The sequence below is a fragment of the Mus caroli genome, chromosome 10 (genome assembly GCF_900094665.2).
Source record: "Mus caroli chromosome 10, CAROLI_EIJ_v1.1, whole genome shotgun sequence".
NCBI classification, from domain to species: Eukaryota; Metazoa; Chordata; class Mammalia; order Rodentia; family Muridae; genus Mus; species Mus caroli.
In genome coordinates, this window is record NC_034579.1 from 102,862,618 (window position 1) to 102,880,034 (window position 17,417).

At 37.4% G+C, this 17,417-nt stretch overlaps 1 protein-coding gene across 10 annotated transcripts in view; it reads right to left on the reverse strand.

Moving 5' to 3' along the window:
* The window catches only part of Nav3 (neuron navigator 3), a 737,122-nt gene that overhangs the window by 205,733 nt on the left and 513,972 nt on the right, over positions 1 to 17,417 (reverse strand). For all 10 annotated transcript variants that reach the window (XM_029482745.1, XM_029482744.1, XM_021173799.2 and 7 more), the window contains 2 exons: positions 13,098 to 13,215; positions 12,395 to 12,447 (listed from right to left, as the gene is read on the reverse strand). In XM_029482745.1, the coding sequence (XP_029338605.1) occupies positions 12,395 to 12,447; positions 13,098 to 13,215 (171 nt within the window). The remainder of the gene's footprint in view (positions 1 to 12,394; positions 12,448 to 13,097; positions 13,216 to 17,417) is intronic.

A 17,417-nucleotide genomic window follows, 5' to 3' on the forward strand; every position in this document is an offset into this window, starting at 1 on the left:
CAAGGAGGGCCCAGGGGGCCAAGATTCTTGAAGTCAAGAGCAATCTTGAGGCAGGTGACAGGACACAGTGACAAGTGTGGGTTAAAGAGGAATGCCCGCCATGTTCGGACAAGGGTCAAGGCTGACTATATAGCTTGGTCTAAGAGTGCTTTTTAGTTAAAAGGAATGAAGTATCTATTTTATATAGTTTTACTGATGAATTGGTAAGAGAATCTTCACAAGTCAATTTTTTTTTGGTTCCAGAAATTCAAATAACCCCATTAAAAATGGGGTACAGAGCTAAACAAAGAATTCTCAACTGAGAAATACCGAAGGGCTGAGAAGCACCTGAAAAAATGTTCACCATCCTTAATCATCAGGGAAATGCAAATCAAAACAACCCTGAGATTCTACCTCACACCAGTCAGAATGGCTAAGATCAAAAATTCAGGTGACAGCAGATGCTGGCGATGATGTGGAGAAAGAGAAACACTCCTCCATTGCTGGTGGGATTGCAAGCTTGTACAACCACTCTGGAAATCAGTCTGGTGGTTCCTCGGAAAATTGGACATAGTACTACTGGAAGATCCAGCAATACCTCTCCTGGGCATATACCCAGAAGATGTTCCAACTTGTAATAAGGACACATGATCCACTATGTTCATTGCAGCCTTATTTATAAGGGTTCAAAAGAACCCAGATGTCCCTCAACAGAGGAATGGATGCAGAAAATGTGGTACATGTACTCAATGGAGTACTACTAAGCTATTAAAAACAATGAAATTATGAAATTCCTAGGTAAATGGATGGATCTGAAAGATATCCTAAGTGAGGTAACCCAATCACAAAAGAACTCACTTGATGTGCACTCACTGATTAGTGGATATTAGCTCACAAGTCAATTTTACCCATGCTTTCTGCCATTGACATCTTTTAATAATGATTTTAATGTGATTTTTTTGGGGGGGAAGGTTGGTTTTGTTTTTATCGAGACAGGGTTTCTCTGTATAGCCCTGACTGTCCTGGAACTCACTCTGTAGACCAGGCTGGCTCGAACTCAGAAATCCTAACTTTCATACTTTAGCAAAATTTTCTAGCTCCATATGTTGCATGAAAAAGAGACAGTCTGCGTGTTCTATATTACATACTAAGAATGGAAGCAAGAGGAGCAGTCTAGATGTTACTTCTCAATTTCCCCCTACCCTAACTTGTCAGAGCTAGGACATGGAGCAAGCTGAAAAACAATTTTAAGAACCCAGCTCTGTATTCTAAATAAAAACCCTTTCACTCTTCCCTACAAAGCTTGATAAATTTGACTTTGTTTTCTCCATTTAGTAGAAGCTAGAGAGATTGCCTTGCATTTGTGTGTGAACAATTAATAAATTATACAGCTAGAATTCAGTGCAAACCTGGAGCCTGCAGTGAAGTTGTTCTTTCTCTCACATTATTCTGGCAAATGTAATGCAGACATTATAACTGAGCTCTTTCTTCTCTTGGCTAAAATTGTCTACACAATTGGCCCATGATAAAGACAAAGTGTCAAGCACAAGTGTTGTTCAAAGATGTCTGGTGAATGAAGTAGGTAAAGATAGTATAGTATGCAAAATCCACTTGCCCTACATGTTTTGAAAGTTTACATGTTTAAATGCCTCCAAACTGTTCAAGTACCCAGTGTGCTTGTGTCTGTTCAGAGGCCAAAACAGGGGATTAGTGATGGGACCACAATCCCTGGAATTCTAGCCAACACCAAAGGCTGGAAAAGGCACAGAATGGAATTCTGATCTGACCTTGAAAAGGAACTCAGATAGAATGATGTCTTGATTCTGTCCTGATGATAAGTACTTCCGTTATGGCCTCCGTTATGGGAACAAATTTTTCATACTTTTAATTTATCAAATTGGTAATGATTCAGTATAGCAGCCCCTGAAGACAATTCAGTTATCTACAAGGTGAATCCGTGGGAATTTCACCTTTTCAAACTATATGACACTGGGGATTCTGTGGGCAGCTCCTTTTCAAATCTCTCTGTTTGAAGTTGTGATTCCACCCACCCCCAAGTAACACGTGCAATATATTTTAATTTTATTTTCAGGAAATTTAGGTACATGTTGAAAATCATCGTGATATTTTCAAAATCTTCATGACATGCAGAAATCAACTTCCTACTATACTTAATTCTTTTCAAAAAAATTTTTTTTTTTACTTATTTACTCTACATCCCACTCACTGCCCCTCCCAGTCACCTCTTCTATTTTAGGACAATTCTTCAGAGAGAGAATAAAACCTTGAATATGTGCTAATCCCACTGAGATGTGAGACAACCATGCTTCTTGCTCCCAACTTTGCAGAGCAAGATAGGGAAAACTGCACGGAAACTCAATTCATCTCTTTGGTATTTCTTTCCTTTATTTTTTCAAGATTTAGTTGGTAGCTACTTTACAGTTTGATATAAGAAATGTATTTACTTAATATGTCCCTTAATATATAGATACTTTACTGTTAAATTAATCTAATTTTCATTTGGGCATTGTAATGTACATGTTATTAGAAAACAAGAAATGTTTATTCTTGAAGTTTTTGATTCCTAATGTGTAGAATTCAAATGAAAGCATTTTTATTTCCTTCCTCAAAATATTATGTGAGGATTGAAAATGAAGAGTTTCGCTGTATGGTAGGAATTAGGCATATGTGCATATCTATATGTTTATCTATATGTATATATATATATATGTGTATATACATATATATACATACATATACCCATACTAGTATAGAGAAGGATTAATATTATAATATATTCATATGTGAAAATCAGCTTCTCATAAGTATGTGTATATATTTTTATGTGTATGTGTCTATATATTGATAAATATAGACATAGATATAGAAAGTATACAAGGATTTTATTAGATGTTTCTTTTTGGTCAAAATCACCTTTACTTCAACTGACTTGGTAGAGAATAAAAAGTATTAAATGTTAACCTTTATTTTCAAATATCAATGACGTTAAGTCATTATCATGAACTGTGTTGGGCAGAATGAAGCATATCTCATAATGTTTTCAAAACGCAGCATCAGACTTCATTGACCTGAAGATAACAGGATTTTAAATAAGTTCTTCCCTTTCAGTGCGGCCCAACAAACACAACAAAACAGGAACTTGGTGTTTTATCATAAAGTCACAAAATTGCTTTATGAGTCCATAATGAGCAATTTCACCATAAAAAAATCTATAAATATTATTTCTATCTTATGACCACACCTATCTTATGACCACACCCTTCTTCAAATACATGGCCATTTATATTCTTTCCACAAGTGGAAGAAACACATGTGGTCTCAGAAAAGATTGCTTATTTTTATCACATGTTTGGGAGTAGGAGAGGAAAAAGAAGAGGCATTAAAATGAGAGAGAGAGAGAAAGAGAGAGAGAGAGAGAGAGAGAGGGAGGGAGGGAGGGAGAGGGAGAGAGAGAGAGAGAGAGAGAGAGAGCGCACAATCTCAAATCAAACCTCAGAGTGTGATTTTGGAAACAATGAAGAAATGATTACAATGTTGTAAGTAGAAGCAAAAGTCACAGAATAGCTGATAGAACTCCATGGAACAAAAATAATAAAATAAAATGGATCAGAACACTAATAGTACCAGATGTCAACACTTGCTACAGAACTGTAGGATTAAGGCAGCCTAGCACTGAGAAAGAACAAACAAATCATTAGTGGACAGAACAGAAAACCTATTGGAGAAGGTACATAAGTAGAGACAACTGAAATCCAACAGAGAAGCAAGGGCAACATGATGAAGGAAAGATGGTATTTAAAAAAAAAAAAAAAAAGGATGTTAAAGCAACTGGATATCACACATAGAACAACATCTCTAGACAGAGCCTTTGCATTCTTCCCATAAAATTAAAGTGAGCAATATATTTAAAGATAAGTCACCAAAATTAAAAATGTGAGAATACAGTAAAAAAAAAAATCTAGACCATCTTGGATGTGGCAATGCCTTTCTTGATGCAATATGAAATGTATAATCTATGAAAGAAATAACAAGTTAGGTTTCAACCTTCTGTCTGAAGGAAAATAATGATGTAAAACGATACAGTCAGAAGAACTATTCCCAAAGAACGCCTGCTATCTAAAATATACACGAGGTATATATTTTAGGTAAAATGTATTCACTAGACATATACCTCATTCATATATATTTCAGATAAGCATTCTTTATAAAGTAGACACAGGTTATAAGAGAGGTTATAAAGCTAATTGTTTTTCTAGTTCTGATTCTGTCACAGATTTATTATTGTCGTTGTTGGGGTTTTTTTTTTTTTGAGGGTTTTTTGAGGGTGGATGAATAAGTAAAGAATATTCAATAATTAAAGTATAAAACTGAATGTGAGCTGACACAGCTTCCACATCCAATACCAGTTTTTACTGTGAATGTGTGAACAGAGAACCTAGGGGAAAACCTTGATAACTTTGAAATTTTCTGCATGGATACAGCTTCTATTAAAAATTACGTATTTGAAAATGCAGAGAGGGAAGAACAGCCAAAATCCAGTGGTCTAAATTCCAGACTGCATTCTGCCAAACTTATTTATAAACACATCGAAAGGATGTCAGGTTTAGATCAAGCTGTGAGTCCAAACCACGATGCAGAGCTGTTCTGATTAAAAAATAATAAGAGCTGGGAAAACATCTAGTTCCAGGTATACGTGCTTGTGCGTGTGCCCGTGTGTGTATGTGTTTGAAACCCAATCAATAAGGCATGATGACACTGCCAAATTCTCAGAACTACCATTAAATTTTGGATTCTGTGCAATTATTTTTTAATATTTCTTTAGTATACAAAGCAATCAATAAAATATGTAGACAATATGATTTTTCAAAGTGTAACGAGAATAGTTAAGAAATTTTCTTCATGACTGGTCACATAAGCTTAGATTGAATTCATACTGGAATCCTTTAATTATAACTTTGTGAAGCAGCTAGCTCAGACTTTACTATGCTTAAAATGATGCTCAAAGGTCATCTTTTTAAATGGCTATCCTGAAGCCAGGTAGAGAAGATCTCTCTTATTTCAGAATTGCTTCCTCTTACTACATGAAATACAGTTTAGTAAACATCTTCCTTACTTGATAATCAAAGCAAATTAAAATAGCTATAAAGATGATAGAAAATGAAATAATTCTCTAAGATAAAACATAGATTAAAAAATCAGTATGCGAACAGTCTGTGACATCCACTGTCCCCGTTCCTCATTGCCATGGGCAGTCCAGAGACAATTCCTTCCTCTGAGGCACAGCCTCAAGGAGAATTAACTTGACCATTGTCATCCTATATAACACATCTCAAAAGTTCACTAATAAGCAAAGTGATTCTATAGACATTTAACTTTAAAAACCACCAGGATGGAAAGTCTCAAAACTGAAACATAAGTTATCTAAAAGAACAGTTTATATTCCTTCCAAATCTAATGATTATATGCAAAGAATGAACTCAGTGAGGGGACTGCAAAGTGAAAGTTTTCCTAAGTATTTCATACTAGATCAGAGAAATATGGGTAATAAACATTTGATTTCACTAACCTCCCCATCTTGCCGTTCCAAAGTCAGTAACTTTCAAAATGGTGGGGGATCATGTGGATGGAGCAAGTTAGGAACTGAGCTTTCCAGTGAGTTATAGGCTAGAGTCCTATACTGTGACTCTTATAAAATTGTACTAAAATTTAAGAAGAGCCTGGCACTTTATCCCTTCTCTATTTTCTCAAGTCTCTCTTCTTGTCCTAACCTTAAATACCCTCTGGATAACATCAGCCACCAGCATGGCTCCAACTGGCTATGCAGCAGAGGATTGCCTTATCTGGCATCACTGGAAGGGGTGACCCTTTATCCTGTGGAGACTTGATGACCCAGGGTATGGGATGCCAGGGTGGTGAGGTGGGAGTGGGTGGCCAGGTGGAGGGGAAACTGGGAAGGGGGATAATATTTGAAATGTAAATAAATAAAATAACCAATAAAAATGAAAAAAATTAATATGATCCATAAAGTCTGCCTGGGGGTACATAATATTAAATAACATCTTATAGAAAATAAATACATCTTCAAAAAGGGAAAAACAAAAAGAATTAAAACTTTAAAAAGCACCAAATCAGAAGGCATAGGATACTTTCTTAATCAAGAATGGGTCACTTCCAAGACAAACCTAAGTCTAACAATGGGTTAAAATGTCTTCAATGTCCAGAAGAAATTTTCTTTAGAAGCTTTATCCTTGTGGACCACGGAATCACAGAGAAGGGGACACTGAGTAGTATTTTTAGGTCTTCTAAGAACATCTAACATACCGGAGGAGCCAGCAATACCTCTCCTGGGCATATATACAGAAGATGTTCCAACTGGTAATAAGGACACATGCTCCACTATGTTCATAGCAGCCTTATTTATAATAGCCAGAATCTGGAAAGAACCCAGATGCCCCTCAACAGAGGAATGGATAAAAAAAAAATGTGGTACATTATACAATGGAGTACTTCTCAGTTATTAAAAGGAATGAATTTATGAAATTCCTAGGCAAATGGTTGGACATGGAGGGCATCATCCTGAGTGAGGTAACACAATCACAAAAGAACTCAAATGATACGCACTCACTGATAAGTGGATACTAGCCCAGAAACTTAGAATACCCACGATACAATTTGCAAAACACATGAAACTCAAGAAGAATGAAGATCAAAGTGTGGGTACTTCTCCCCTTCTTAGAATTGGAAACAAAACACCCATGGAAGAAGTTACAGAGACAAAGTTTGGAGCTGAGAGGAAAGGATGGACCATCCAGAGACTGCCCCACCCAAGGGTCCATCCCATAATCAGCCACCAAACGCAGACACTATTGCATGCGCCAGCAAGATTTTGCTGAATGGACCCTGGTATAGCTGTCTCCTGTGAGGCTTTGCCAGTGCCTGGCAAACACAGAAGTGGATGCTCACAATCAGCTATTGGATGGAACACAGGGTCCCCAATAGAGGAGCTAGATAAAGTACCCAAGGAGCTGAAGGGGTCTGCAACCCTATAGGTGGAACAACAATATGAACTAACCAGTACCCCCCAGAGCTCGTATCTCTAGCTGCATATGTAGCAGAAGATGGCCTAGTCAGCCATCATTGGGAAGAGAGGCCCCTAGGTCTTGCAAACTATCTATGCCCCAGTACAGGGAAAACACCAGGGCCAAGAAGTAGGAGTGGGTGAGTGGGGGTGGGGGAGAGGGTATAGGGGACTTTCAGGATAGCATTTGAAATGTAAATGAAGTAAATACCTAATAAAAAAGTGTGGGGGGGGGAAGAACATTTAAAAATAATGCGAGGAACAGACATCCTAAAATACCCTTTGTCAGCAATTTTTACACACCAACATATAGGACATGATAGAAAGCATAGATAGATATGCAGAGGGTATTTAAGAGTTGTGGTTCAACGAACGTTGAGTTAGACGCAGGGTCATGTACAGGAATGCACCATCAAGAACAGACAAGCTCTGAGCCACCCATTTTTAACCCTCAGCTTTGTCATAGAAACTAATTCTTGCCCAACAAGAATTTCATCCATCGAATTCCTAAATCATCTGGGCATTGCTGAGGATCCTGAAATATAACAGTCTATCTTAAGATGAAATAAAAGAACTTGTTTTCAAAACAGTTTTCGTTCATGTCTAACATTCTTGTTTGAGAAGCTTACACTTGTGTCTCTGCCTTTCAAGTAAATGTTGGGCAATTTTTTTCTTTTGCTATTTTTAATCTACTGAACATTCAGGACATTCCTGGTATTTATAGTTTATTAATTTATTTCCTCATGTCAGCCTACCAATGTTATGCCACACAGAGCATATATTTTGGATCTGAGTTATTACTACCTAGAAATCACTCGACAGCTGTCACCCATATTATTAATTTCATCTTAAATACAGTGTTTGGTGCGCTCCCACAAAACGATGTCTATGTTTCAAAGTGATCATAACCTGAAATTCACTGATAAAACCTGTCTTTGAAATTCTGAGTGGTATAGCTATATATTTCAAAGGGGATAGAGTTATTTTTTAAATATGTGCCCTTGAAACCATGTTATATAAAATAACATTGTTACATTCCTTTGTATATCCATACATACATGATTTAGCTTTTTATTGTATAAGACATGTTATAATTATATATATATATGTTTTTATTATAAACAAAAGGAAAACAGCAGAAAAGATTATATTAGCATGACCTAAAATTCTGATAATTACTATATTGACTTGGATTCCTTCAATATTGGTTTAAGCTACTTCAATACCACATTTTCATATATTCATATCCTGTATGACATGACAGAGGAAAATGTTTTTTTGTTTGTTTGTTTTCTTAATACTTTTCTTTAATGGCCAATCTTCTAGAAGGACTTCACAATATCTTTCTGTACCACTTCCTTTAGGAATCCACATTGCCACTCATGTCCCTGTTACCATGGATCTGTTCTCTCTATCTGCTGCTACATCCTTAAAGATATATTTATTTTTATTTTATGTGTATAAGTGCTTTGTCTGCACGTATATCCATACACCATATGTGCCGGAAGCCTGTGGAGGTCAGAAAGGATGTCAAATTCCAGGAACTGGATTACAGAGCGTTTCAAGCTGCCAGTGGGGTCCTATGAGCAGCAAGTGCTCATAACCATATCCATCTCTCCTGTCCCCAATCTACCATTTCCTCTTCTTCTTCTTCTTCTTCTTCTTCTTCTTCTTCTTCTTCTTCTTCTTTTTCACCACAGAGAAACCTACCCCCAGCCCAGCTGTTTCTCCAGCAGCTTTTCTGTTCCTTTCGATAAGATACCCAAGCAAATGAATTGTAGCTCAGTAGATATGACACTGGTTATGAACACCTATCAGATCACCGAAGCTGACTTCCTCAACCTAGCATCTTAACCAGACTAGGTAGGATTTCACAGCATATGCTACACTGAAATAATCGACTCCGTTTATTCAGTATTTGTGCTAAAGGAAACACTGTATCTTAAACTATGAAATCTATCCTGAGTTTTAACAAGATACACCTGTGATCTGCTGTTCTCAAAGAGCTCACACTCACTTACCGCTCTTCCTGTCCTGACTTCTACTTCATAAATATTAATATTCTCCATCATAAACCTTCTCCCTGTTGAATTTACACAGACCTCCACCAAGATTTCCTCCTTGCCATCCATCACCGGTGTATGAGCATGGTCTAATTACAAGCTTCCTCAGATGCTCAAGGTAACAACCTAAGCTACTCCCTCCCTGCCTTATGGCCCAACAGGCATCGACCTCTATAGATAGGGAATATAAATGCATCATTTTTCATTCCACCTTCCAGCCTAGTTTCTTCAATGGAAATCCCAAGCTTGGCCAAAAATCAAAAACTAACCGGCTATCTTCCCCATCAAGCTGAAGTCTAACATACATTCTGTGTATATCAGGAGCATCTCCAGTGATTTTTAAAATAAATGTATCATATCTTGACTATCATCCAGTTTCTCCACTGGTTCAAAGCATCACCTAAACTCTTCCCAAGGCTCTTACATCATTAGGTTCTGCCTTCCCCTTCAAACATCCCTAGCTAGGCTCCATCTACAGAGATTTTCCTGGAACACATCAAGACCCCTGCTTCTGGGGACCTTTTGTCCTTCCCTATGCAAATCTGTGGCTCTTAGGCACTTATATTGCAATTCTGATGTTCATATGGACTTCAAACAAATGCCCTGCTACCAGTTACCTTACAGCTCCAAGTAAACATTGGCTAATGTGGAATTACCTGACTGTTAAAAATGGATCAGTATACTGCAGCTTCCTGTCTCCAGAAATTCTAGTATTAAGTGCTTAAAATGGTTCTACACTGGCCCTAGAATCTAAAATGTAAGCTCAGACCATCTAGTACTAGAAGATATTTTTTAATGTGTTGTTGTTGTTGATGATGATGATGATGATACTAAGCAAAAACAGCAACCAAAGGTCACAAAAGTTGAGACGGGTAAGATATAACAAAGAAAGTTCTTCTGTGTGTAAGGATGGCGTTCTATGGTTGATGCACAGCTTTGAGTTGTACAATAACAATCTGCAGTATCCATATGCCTAAGTCTGTCTTTTCCTGTCTGGTCGATGCTCTCATCTGGACTCTGGACTCATTAATCACACAGTGCCAATAAAAATTCTAAAGAACAATGACAAAAATAGACCAGTCAGAAATTACATTTGTCACACAGCTTTTCTTCTCAATCAACAGAGGGGGCTCATGCCAAAGTCAGAACTGAAATTCAACCAATCAGAAAGCCTCGGTCCAAGTTGTCTCTATTCAAAATGTAATATGACCCCAACTAATGCTTTCTAGAGGGAGAAAGTCACAGTTTTCATAACACCATCACTTTCTGTTGTCAGAAGCAGAGGTATTAAGATATCATGCACACCAGCGGTTGCACAGCAGGGCTAACAAACAAGAAACCAGAAAACGTACAGAGACAGCTATTAAGATACTTCTGCAGATTTGTAGAAATTCTAGGTCCCAGATACTTCAGATCTGTATCAGAGGATTGCCCCTCCGTAATTTTGAGCTTTGGAGATGTTTTGTCCCCTGTCATCACGTATGAGCTTGTTTGCATATCAGATCCTCGGGAAGCAGTGTAACGTCAGGGTAGCAGGCTATAACTTAAAAAACTTTATGTTGTATGCCATTTACTTATGGTTAGAATGATGGAAACAACAACCAAGTCCTAGGAATCACTACTATGATATGTGCAACTCAAGGACTAAAAAGAATCTCAAGAAAAAGCTCTCCTAGTATTTTAACAGGTGTTAATCTGTCCATATGTTACTTACAAAGTTCATGATAAATTCTATACTATATTTATATAATTGTATATACAATTATATTAAGTTAGTATTTTATGTACACACCATTTTAATATATATGTAATATCCATTATATATAATGAATTATATGTAATGAAATATATATGTATACTTGTGTGTGTATGTGTGTGTATAAGAGAAAGAGAGAGAGAGAGAGAGAGAGAGAGAGAGAGAGAGAGAGATCACCATTCAATCATTCAATTAGGGTTTATTTTTCAACTGAGAAAGCCCAGACAGTTTACATGTTTTTCCAACATCACAGAACCACTAAGCATAGCAGCATCTCCATCTTTCCTATTTAGCATACCAGCAGTAAAACTTTACAAAGCAGATGTAATTAATTTCCACAGAGAACCATTTACATTGAGAGTAATTCGGTCAGGAAATACCCTCAAAGCTGAAATCTTTTATAGAGACCGTATCTTTATGGCGACTTTTTTTTCCACAATAGCTGTAGATCATGGCATTTTAATAGCATTTTTAATTTTTTTTGATGTTGTGTTTCTTTGGAGTGCTCTTGTTTTAAGCAAGCTAATTAATCACTCTTGAAGAATAAATCCCTCTTATTACATTGGATTTCAGTTTTCTGACATTAATTAAAGCAAGTCAGCAGGTTGAAGAAGTTCATGAGTTTTTCACCTGACCAAATCTATGACAAGGATCCCTTAACATAATCAAAGCACCTATGCTATGTGAACATGAGAATTCTCTGAAGCAGTCTTTCTTGGAGACTTGGGCAATTATTCAGGTTGGTAACACTTGGTTTATCCTCACTACAGGAAGTCCATCTTATGTTCATTCCAGAAAATTAAGTTGTGGCTTTGTGACTAGCTGTTTTGTTTTTGTTTGTTGGTTGGTTCTCTCAGCTGTTTATCACTCCATGATTTTATTTATAGATGTTAACCTTTGCTAGATGGGACAGGGCAGATGCTGCTGAGGTAAAGGGCCTCCAGACTCACTGAGGAGTTTCTGAAAGACACTATGACTCTTATCTCAGTGTCATATATTGTTCAGCATATAGACTACAGCAAGCAAGCCTTCAGAGCTGCTTCCAACAGAGGCACAATCTCGTATGCTTACACTGACTTTCCTGAAGAACACCAAAAATGCTATGCTTATATTTGAAAAATGCACATGGTAAGTGCTATTCCAAAAATAGTTGCCCCAGCAAACTCTATTGCTTTAAACTTGAAATTAAGTTTACTGACAGAAAGCCCAGTGTACAGAATTACATACTATAGGAACATCAGATCAAACAGGAGAAGAAAAGAAAAAAAAAATAGGTCAGAGGTCAGAAAACACACCTACAAGTGTGGTATGCGGTAGTCAGTATTCCTCAGAGTTTGAGGTTGTTGCACTGACACTGGACACACAGAAATCCTGGGAGCAGATGATTTCTCATACAAGCAGGAGAGCAGACAGACAAATATGAAAGCCATCATGCAAAGGCAGTTAACTTTAAAAATGGTGCCCAGCGCTGAGATTGAGAATAAATCGGACTCTTACCATCTGAGACTGACTTCTTGGACATCCATTGATATCTTCGACTTTCTCATTTGCTAAGATCAAGAAATAAAATAAAAAGAGAGAAAAAAGGACAACATGCTTAAGCAATGAAGTGAAACACAGAGAAGGGAGATCTTAAAAATAAATAAATAAATAAATAAATAAATAAATAAATAAATAAAACACCAAGCAGAAATACCCCCCTATCCAGTCTCCTAAGCACATGGACAGGAGAGGAGAGCACACTTGCTCTCAGCCAACAATTTTATGTGCACAAATCAAGCAAAGGACAAAAGAAAAAAAAAAAAAAAAAAGGAAGTCGTTGCTGGTTTTCCAGCCTGTGCCAAGTGACTCCTGACATGAGACCTTTCACAATTGTCCCTGCTGGATCAAGATCCAGTTTCAAGGAGTCTCAGTGAATGAGTTACTCTGGTTAACAAAATGCACACACATGGGAGGCACATGGTTTAATGAACCTTTCATTTCTGACAATGCTATATGTGTAAAGAACACTGTTCCAACTATTTCAAAGTACGACCAGAATGTCCTTTTCAGTCTCTCATAAGCACATTTCATTACAATGGAGATAGCTACACTCACAGCACTCCAGGACACATGGATTCTGTGTCCGTTCTACTTAAACTACAATGTAGCCTAAGAGCTGTGAGCAGAGCCTCTCCGAGTTTAAGAGAGCAGGTCTCACCAATGATCTGGATGATGTCTGCCAGAAGGACCCCGTCCGCGATGTCCTGCTGCAAGTCCTTGATCAGCCGCTTGTGGCCGGATTTTGCCAGGTAGTGGTTGGCCCAGTCAGTGTAAATCTGTTGGGAGACAGGGAGAGAAGAAGTGAGAAGGGCGTGGGGGAAGGAGAGACAAAAAAACTCCGCAAGGCAAATGCGAGGCTCAAAGGGAAACTGTTCTGGATCGCATTCCAGCTAAAGAAGTCATAGCTCCGAAGGAAACAGTTGTAAAGTCATTTTTAAACGGCTCTTTCCCCCACTTATCTCCTGTTTCAAAGGAGGATGAATCACTCATTTCAAAATCATGGACTAGTCACTTGTGACCAAGCAAAACTCCCTTCCCAGATGGCTCCAGAGGAGATCGCTACCGGGAAAGAGTTTGAGTGTCTCTCTCTCTCTCTCCCCTTTTTTTTTTCTCCCCTTCTTCCATTATTTTGAAAATAATCCTGTCTGTATAAAAGGAAGTCACCTGGACCAACTTATAGAGGAACTCTCTAACAAAATGTGTTTCTCCGAAGGGGCTTTATTGAATTTGCCATCCGAGATACTCTAATGTGACAATGTTTTGGCGTGGTTTCCTGAAATAATTGCAAATGCCTTCCTGTCTAAGATATATTGTTCAGACTGTCATCTCTCATTTAAGCCTCTTGAAATGTGTGTGCATTAGGACACAGAGGCAGCACGTGGAGTTATAATGCAGCAATTGAACTGCAGAATCGGGAAGTGTATTGCCAGCCACAGGGTTGGCATCTGACTTACAGAAGAGGGTGACTCTAGCAACTGGTCACGATATAAAGAAAAGATGAAATTTCAAGAATATTGCACACACACAAAAAAAGTTACTATTTTTAAAAATCCTTTAGTCTAGTAACCATAAAAGACAGAGATTGGCTTAAAGATGTAACATATCCTGGGTGGTTCATTTGTAACTTTGTTACAAGGTAGGCGAAAATAGAACATAATATTAAAATTGAAATGAGACTAGAGAAGAAGCCTAGAAATGTTGAATCTAAGGAGAAACTGTGGCCAATGTAGGGTGCCTAAAATTAGCCCAGCTTAAGCTGAAGAGCTCTGAATTTTATCTCAGAGTCATGAGCACTAAATGCCAAGACAGTGCAAATATACTATTTAAAATGCTTCTGTGCTGGAGAGACCACCCCAGCGTCAGGAGCATTTACTGCTACTCTTCCATAGACCTAGATTACCTTCTTAGCACCAACATGGTAGCTCACACTGTCTATAACTGCAGTTCTGGGTGACCTGATGCCCTCTTCTGGCCATTTCAGGAAACAGATAAGGCTCTGGTATACACACACACAAACACACACGTACATGGTTATATAGATAATGTACAGGCTTGATAATGTACAAAAGTATAGTCCCTCCTATAAAGGATAATTAATATTTCTTATTATGATTTGACTGTATTTAAAATGATGCATGTGTGTGAGCGCACACACACACACACATATACATGCACACAGATATCTTTGAATATTAGTATGATGTTACTTTATATGGCTAAACATCTAAGACAGACTGATCAATCTTTCAGAGTATTACTGGGTAGAAAAGTTCCAAATATTAAAACATAGAAGATAGATTTTCTGAAGATATCAAGGAATCTCTAAGGCATATCTAGTGATACTATTTTTTCTCACCATGTGAAACCTTGAAGGTATATTGGCACATAAAAAAGACTATGTTGGTAAAGTGCCACTTAAATTTTCGTATCTATAATCTTTATTTTGCCAACGTTTGCATATAAGAAAATGATTCATGCCCCCCTCTAGATCACAACATAAAAATTTCTAAATGATCGTATTTGGTGATTCCCTAACACTCACTTATCCAGTGAATCTTAAGGTTTTATTTTATTTATAGGACTGGAAATTTTCCTTTTCCTTTTTGTAAAGACATAAATTTAAAGCATTAAGTTCCCTTCTTTTTTCTGTACTTTATTTGCGTGACAGAGTTCCAAGTTCACCTTCCTAGCAGAGTTTGAGTTAGACTTGAATCGTACCAGACCCTCCACAGGCAGGAGCCATAGGACCATCACCTGACTTTAAAGGACCCACAGAGAGGAGGAGACTGGGTTTCTGGAGTTAGACAAATCTGGTCAGAGGCCCAGAAGAGTTTATGAGCACTGCAAACTTAGGAACATCACATAAGCTTCCTAACTTATAAACACGGGTGAACAGTAATCCTTGCATTGAGAATTGTACCAAGACCTGAGACTAACAAACTGGTCCCTCGGTAAAGAACGAGATCTATAGTCCCTCCTGAAGATGTCCCTGAGACCACGAGCAGCACTGTTTTATTTTGCTCTACTAGCATAAGAAGAAATACTTGTTAAGGTTAATTGCGTCACAGGGATGAAGCAATTGGAGTAACTGGGGCAGAGGGTGAGAAACTGCACAGCTTCCTCCTGGCTCCCTCCATCTGCCAGATTCTTATCTTCTAATTAGCTGGGATTTCTGGTTTCTCTGCTTCCTCGACTAAGAGACACTACTGAATCAGAGTGGTCACGTTCTCCTCGGTGACTCTAGGAGAGGTCACCTGTGTCACCGCCCACAATGCATGGGTTTTATTTTAGGAGGACAGCAGAGTACAGGAAAATAATCCTCATAGTAGATAGCAAACTGAATGAAGTAGATAAGTAGCAATCCTGTATTTTGATTGTATCCTCCAGGTGCGTATGGAAAGAGTCCTAATGTGGGTGCACATCTTTCAGGGATCGTAAGCAAACAAACAGAAGCTACTTTGCTGCCTTTTAGCACTGGGTAGAAAGCCTCAGAGTGAACAAATGGGCAGACCCTGCTGGCTTGCTCCAGTCTTTTCTCAAGGGGATTGTAAACTTGAGGCTGTTGCCTAAAAGTTTGCTTAGACCATAGGCCTGATTTTTATCATAGTCAGCAAAATCAGTAGCTAACCCAATAAAATGAAACCACATTTCTGCCTAAAAAACATCACATGCACAAACTTTTGGTAAGTCATTATTTTTCATGAATGTGTATATTTCCTATAAGTAAAAGAAATGATAGATTACAAGAAAAATCACAAGAGAGGGTAAAATCCTATATCCTGAAGAAATGCTATAATACAGCTGGCAAGACATAAAACAACTAAGATGCGAAATATAATTACCTGTTGTAATAAATAAAACACATTTGCATTGATTATTTATTTATTTATTTATTTATTTATTTATTTATTTGCTTTGTAATATAAGATCCCGTTATATATCTCAGGCTAAGGTCAAATTTATTTTGTTACCCAGGATAGCTTTGTAAATGCAGCCATCCTCCTGCCTCTGTTTCTCAAGCTCTGGAATTAGAGGCATATGCCAGCATACCCATATTTTTTTTTCCTTAAAATTCTTAAATCGAAACTACATGAGTGGAAGAAAGCAGTGGGAAATGGGGCATGTCTTCAAGGAGACAGTGGGCATGAATAGAAGACGTGGTAAGAAATCACAAGCTCACCAGCACACTCTGTTATGCTCTGATGAAGGAGAATGCAAACAAAGCTGTCAACTTTCGTTCAGTTCTGTTATTTGAGCTGATGCAAAGGGAAGATAAATTATGTCCTGACACTGGGCTTGGCCTGAAAACTTTCCTCTGGTTCATCAGCACACAAGGCCATCATTGTATTCAACTTCATAGCTCCAGCTATGACTGAGTTACAAAGTGTGTTATGTTTTCCAGGATTAGTCTATGAATTAATTGTCGGTTTTGAGGGAAGAAGTTGGTGTAAATGTGAACAATATAAAATGAACACAAATTCAAATATTTGGCAACTTTTGATGAACTCACTGACTATTTCAATCATCAAGCTCCAGGCCAATGAGTCAAATATAGAGAATTCCTACTTCCAACTCCAATGTTCGTCAAGTATTTAGATTAACAAATATTATATAAGTCTCTATGAATTATACTTTAGAAAATAAAGAAGATATAATAAGACTAAATTTATTCCAAACCAAAAACAGTATATGTATGTATGTATGTATGTATGTGTATATATTTCTAATTATATATTTATATATTAGTGTGTGTTTATGCATATATATATTCATTGATAGTAATTAAAATGATAAAGTCAAAGGTATAATGTATGAAAATGAATTTTAGGGCCTATTATACAACATGTATTATCTGGGTGACATTCTACAGCACTAAGTTTAAGTTCTGCCACTTCCAGTCCATGTGATGTCCACTGATTGAATATTTATATTCTCAGTATCAGGGATTCTCATTATTTTCTTTGCTTTGGTTAAATTT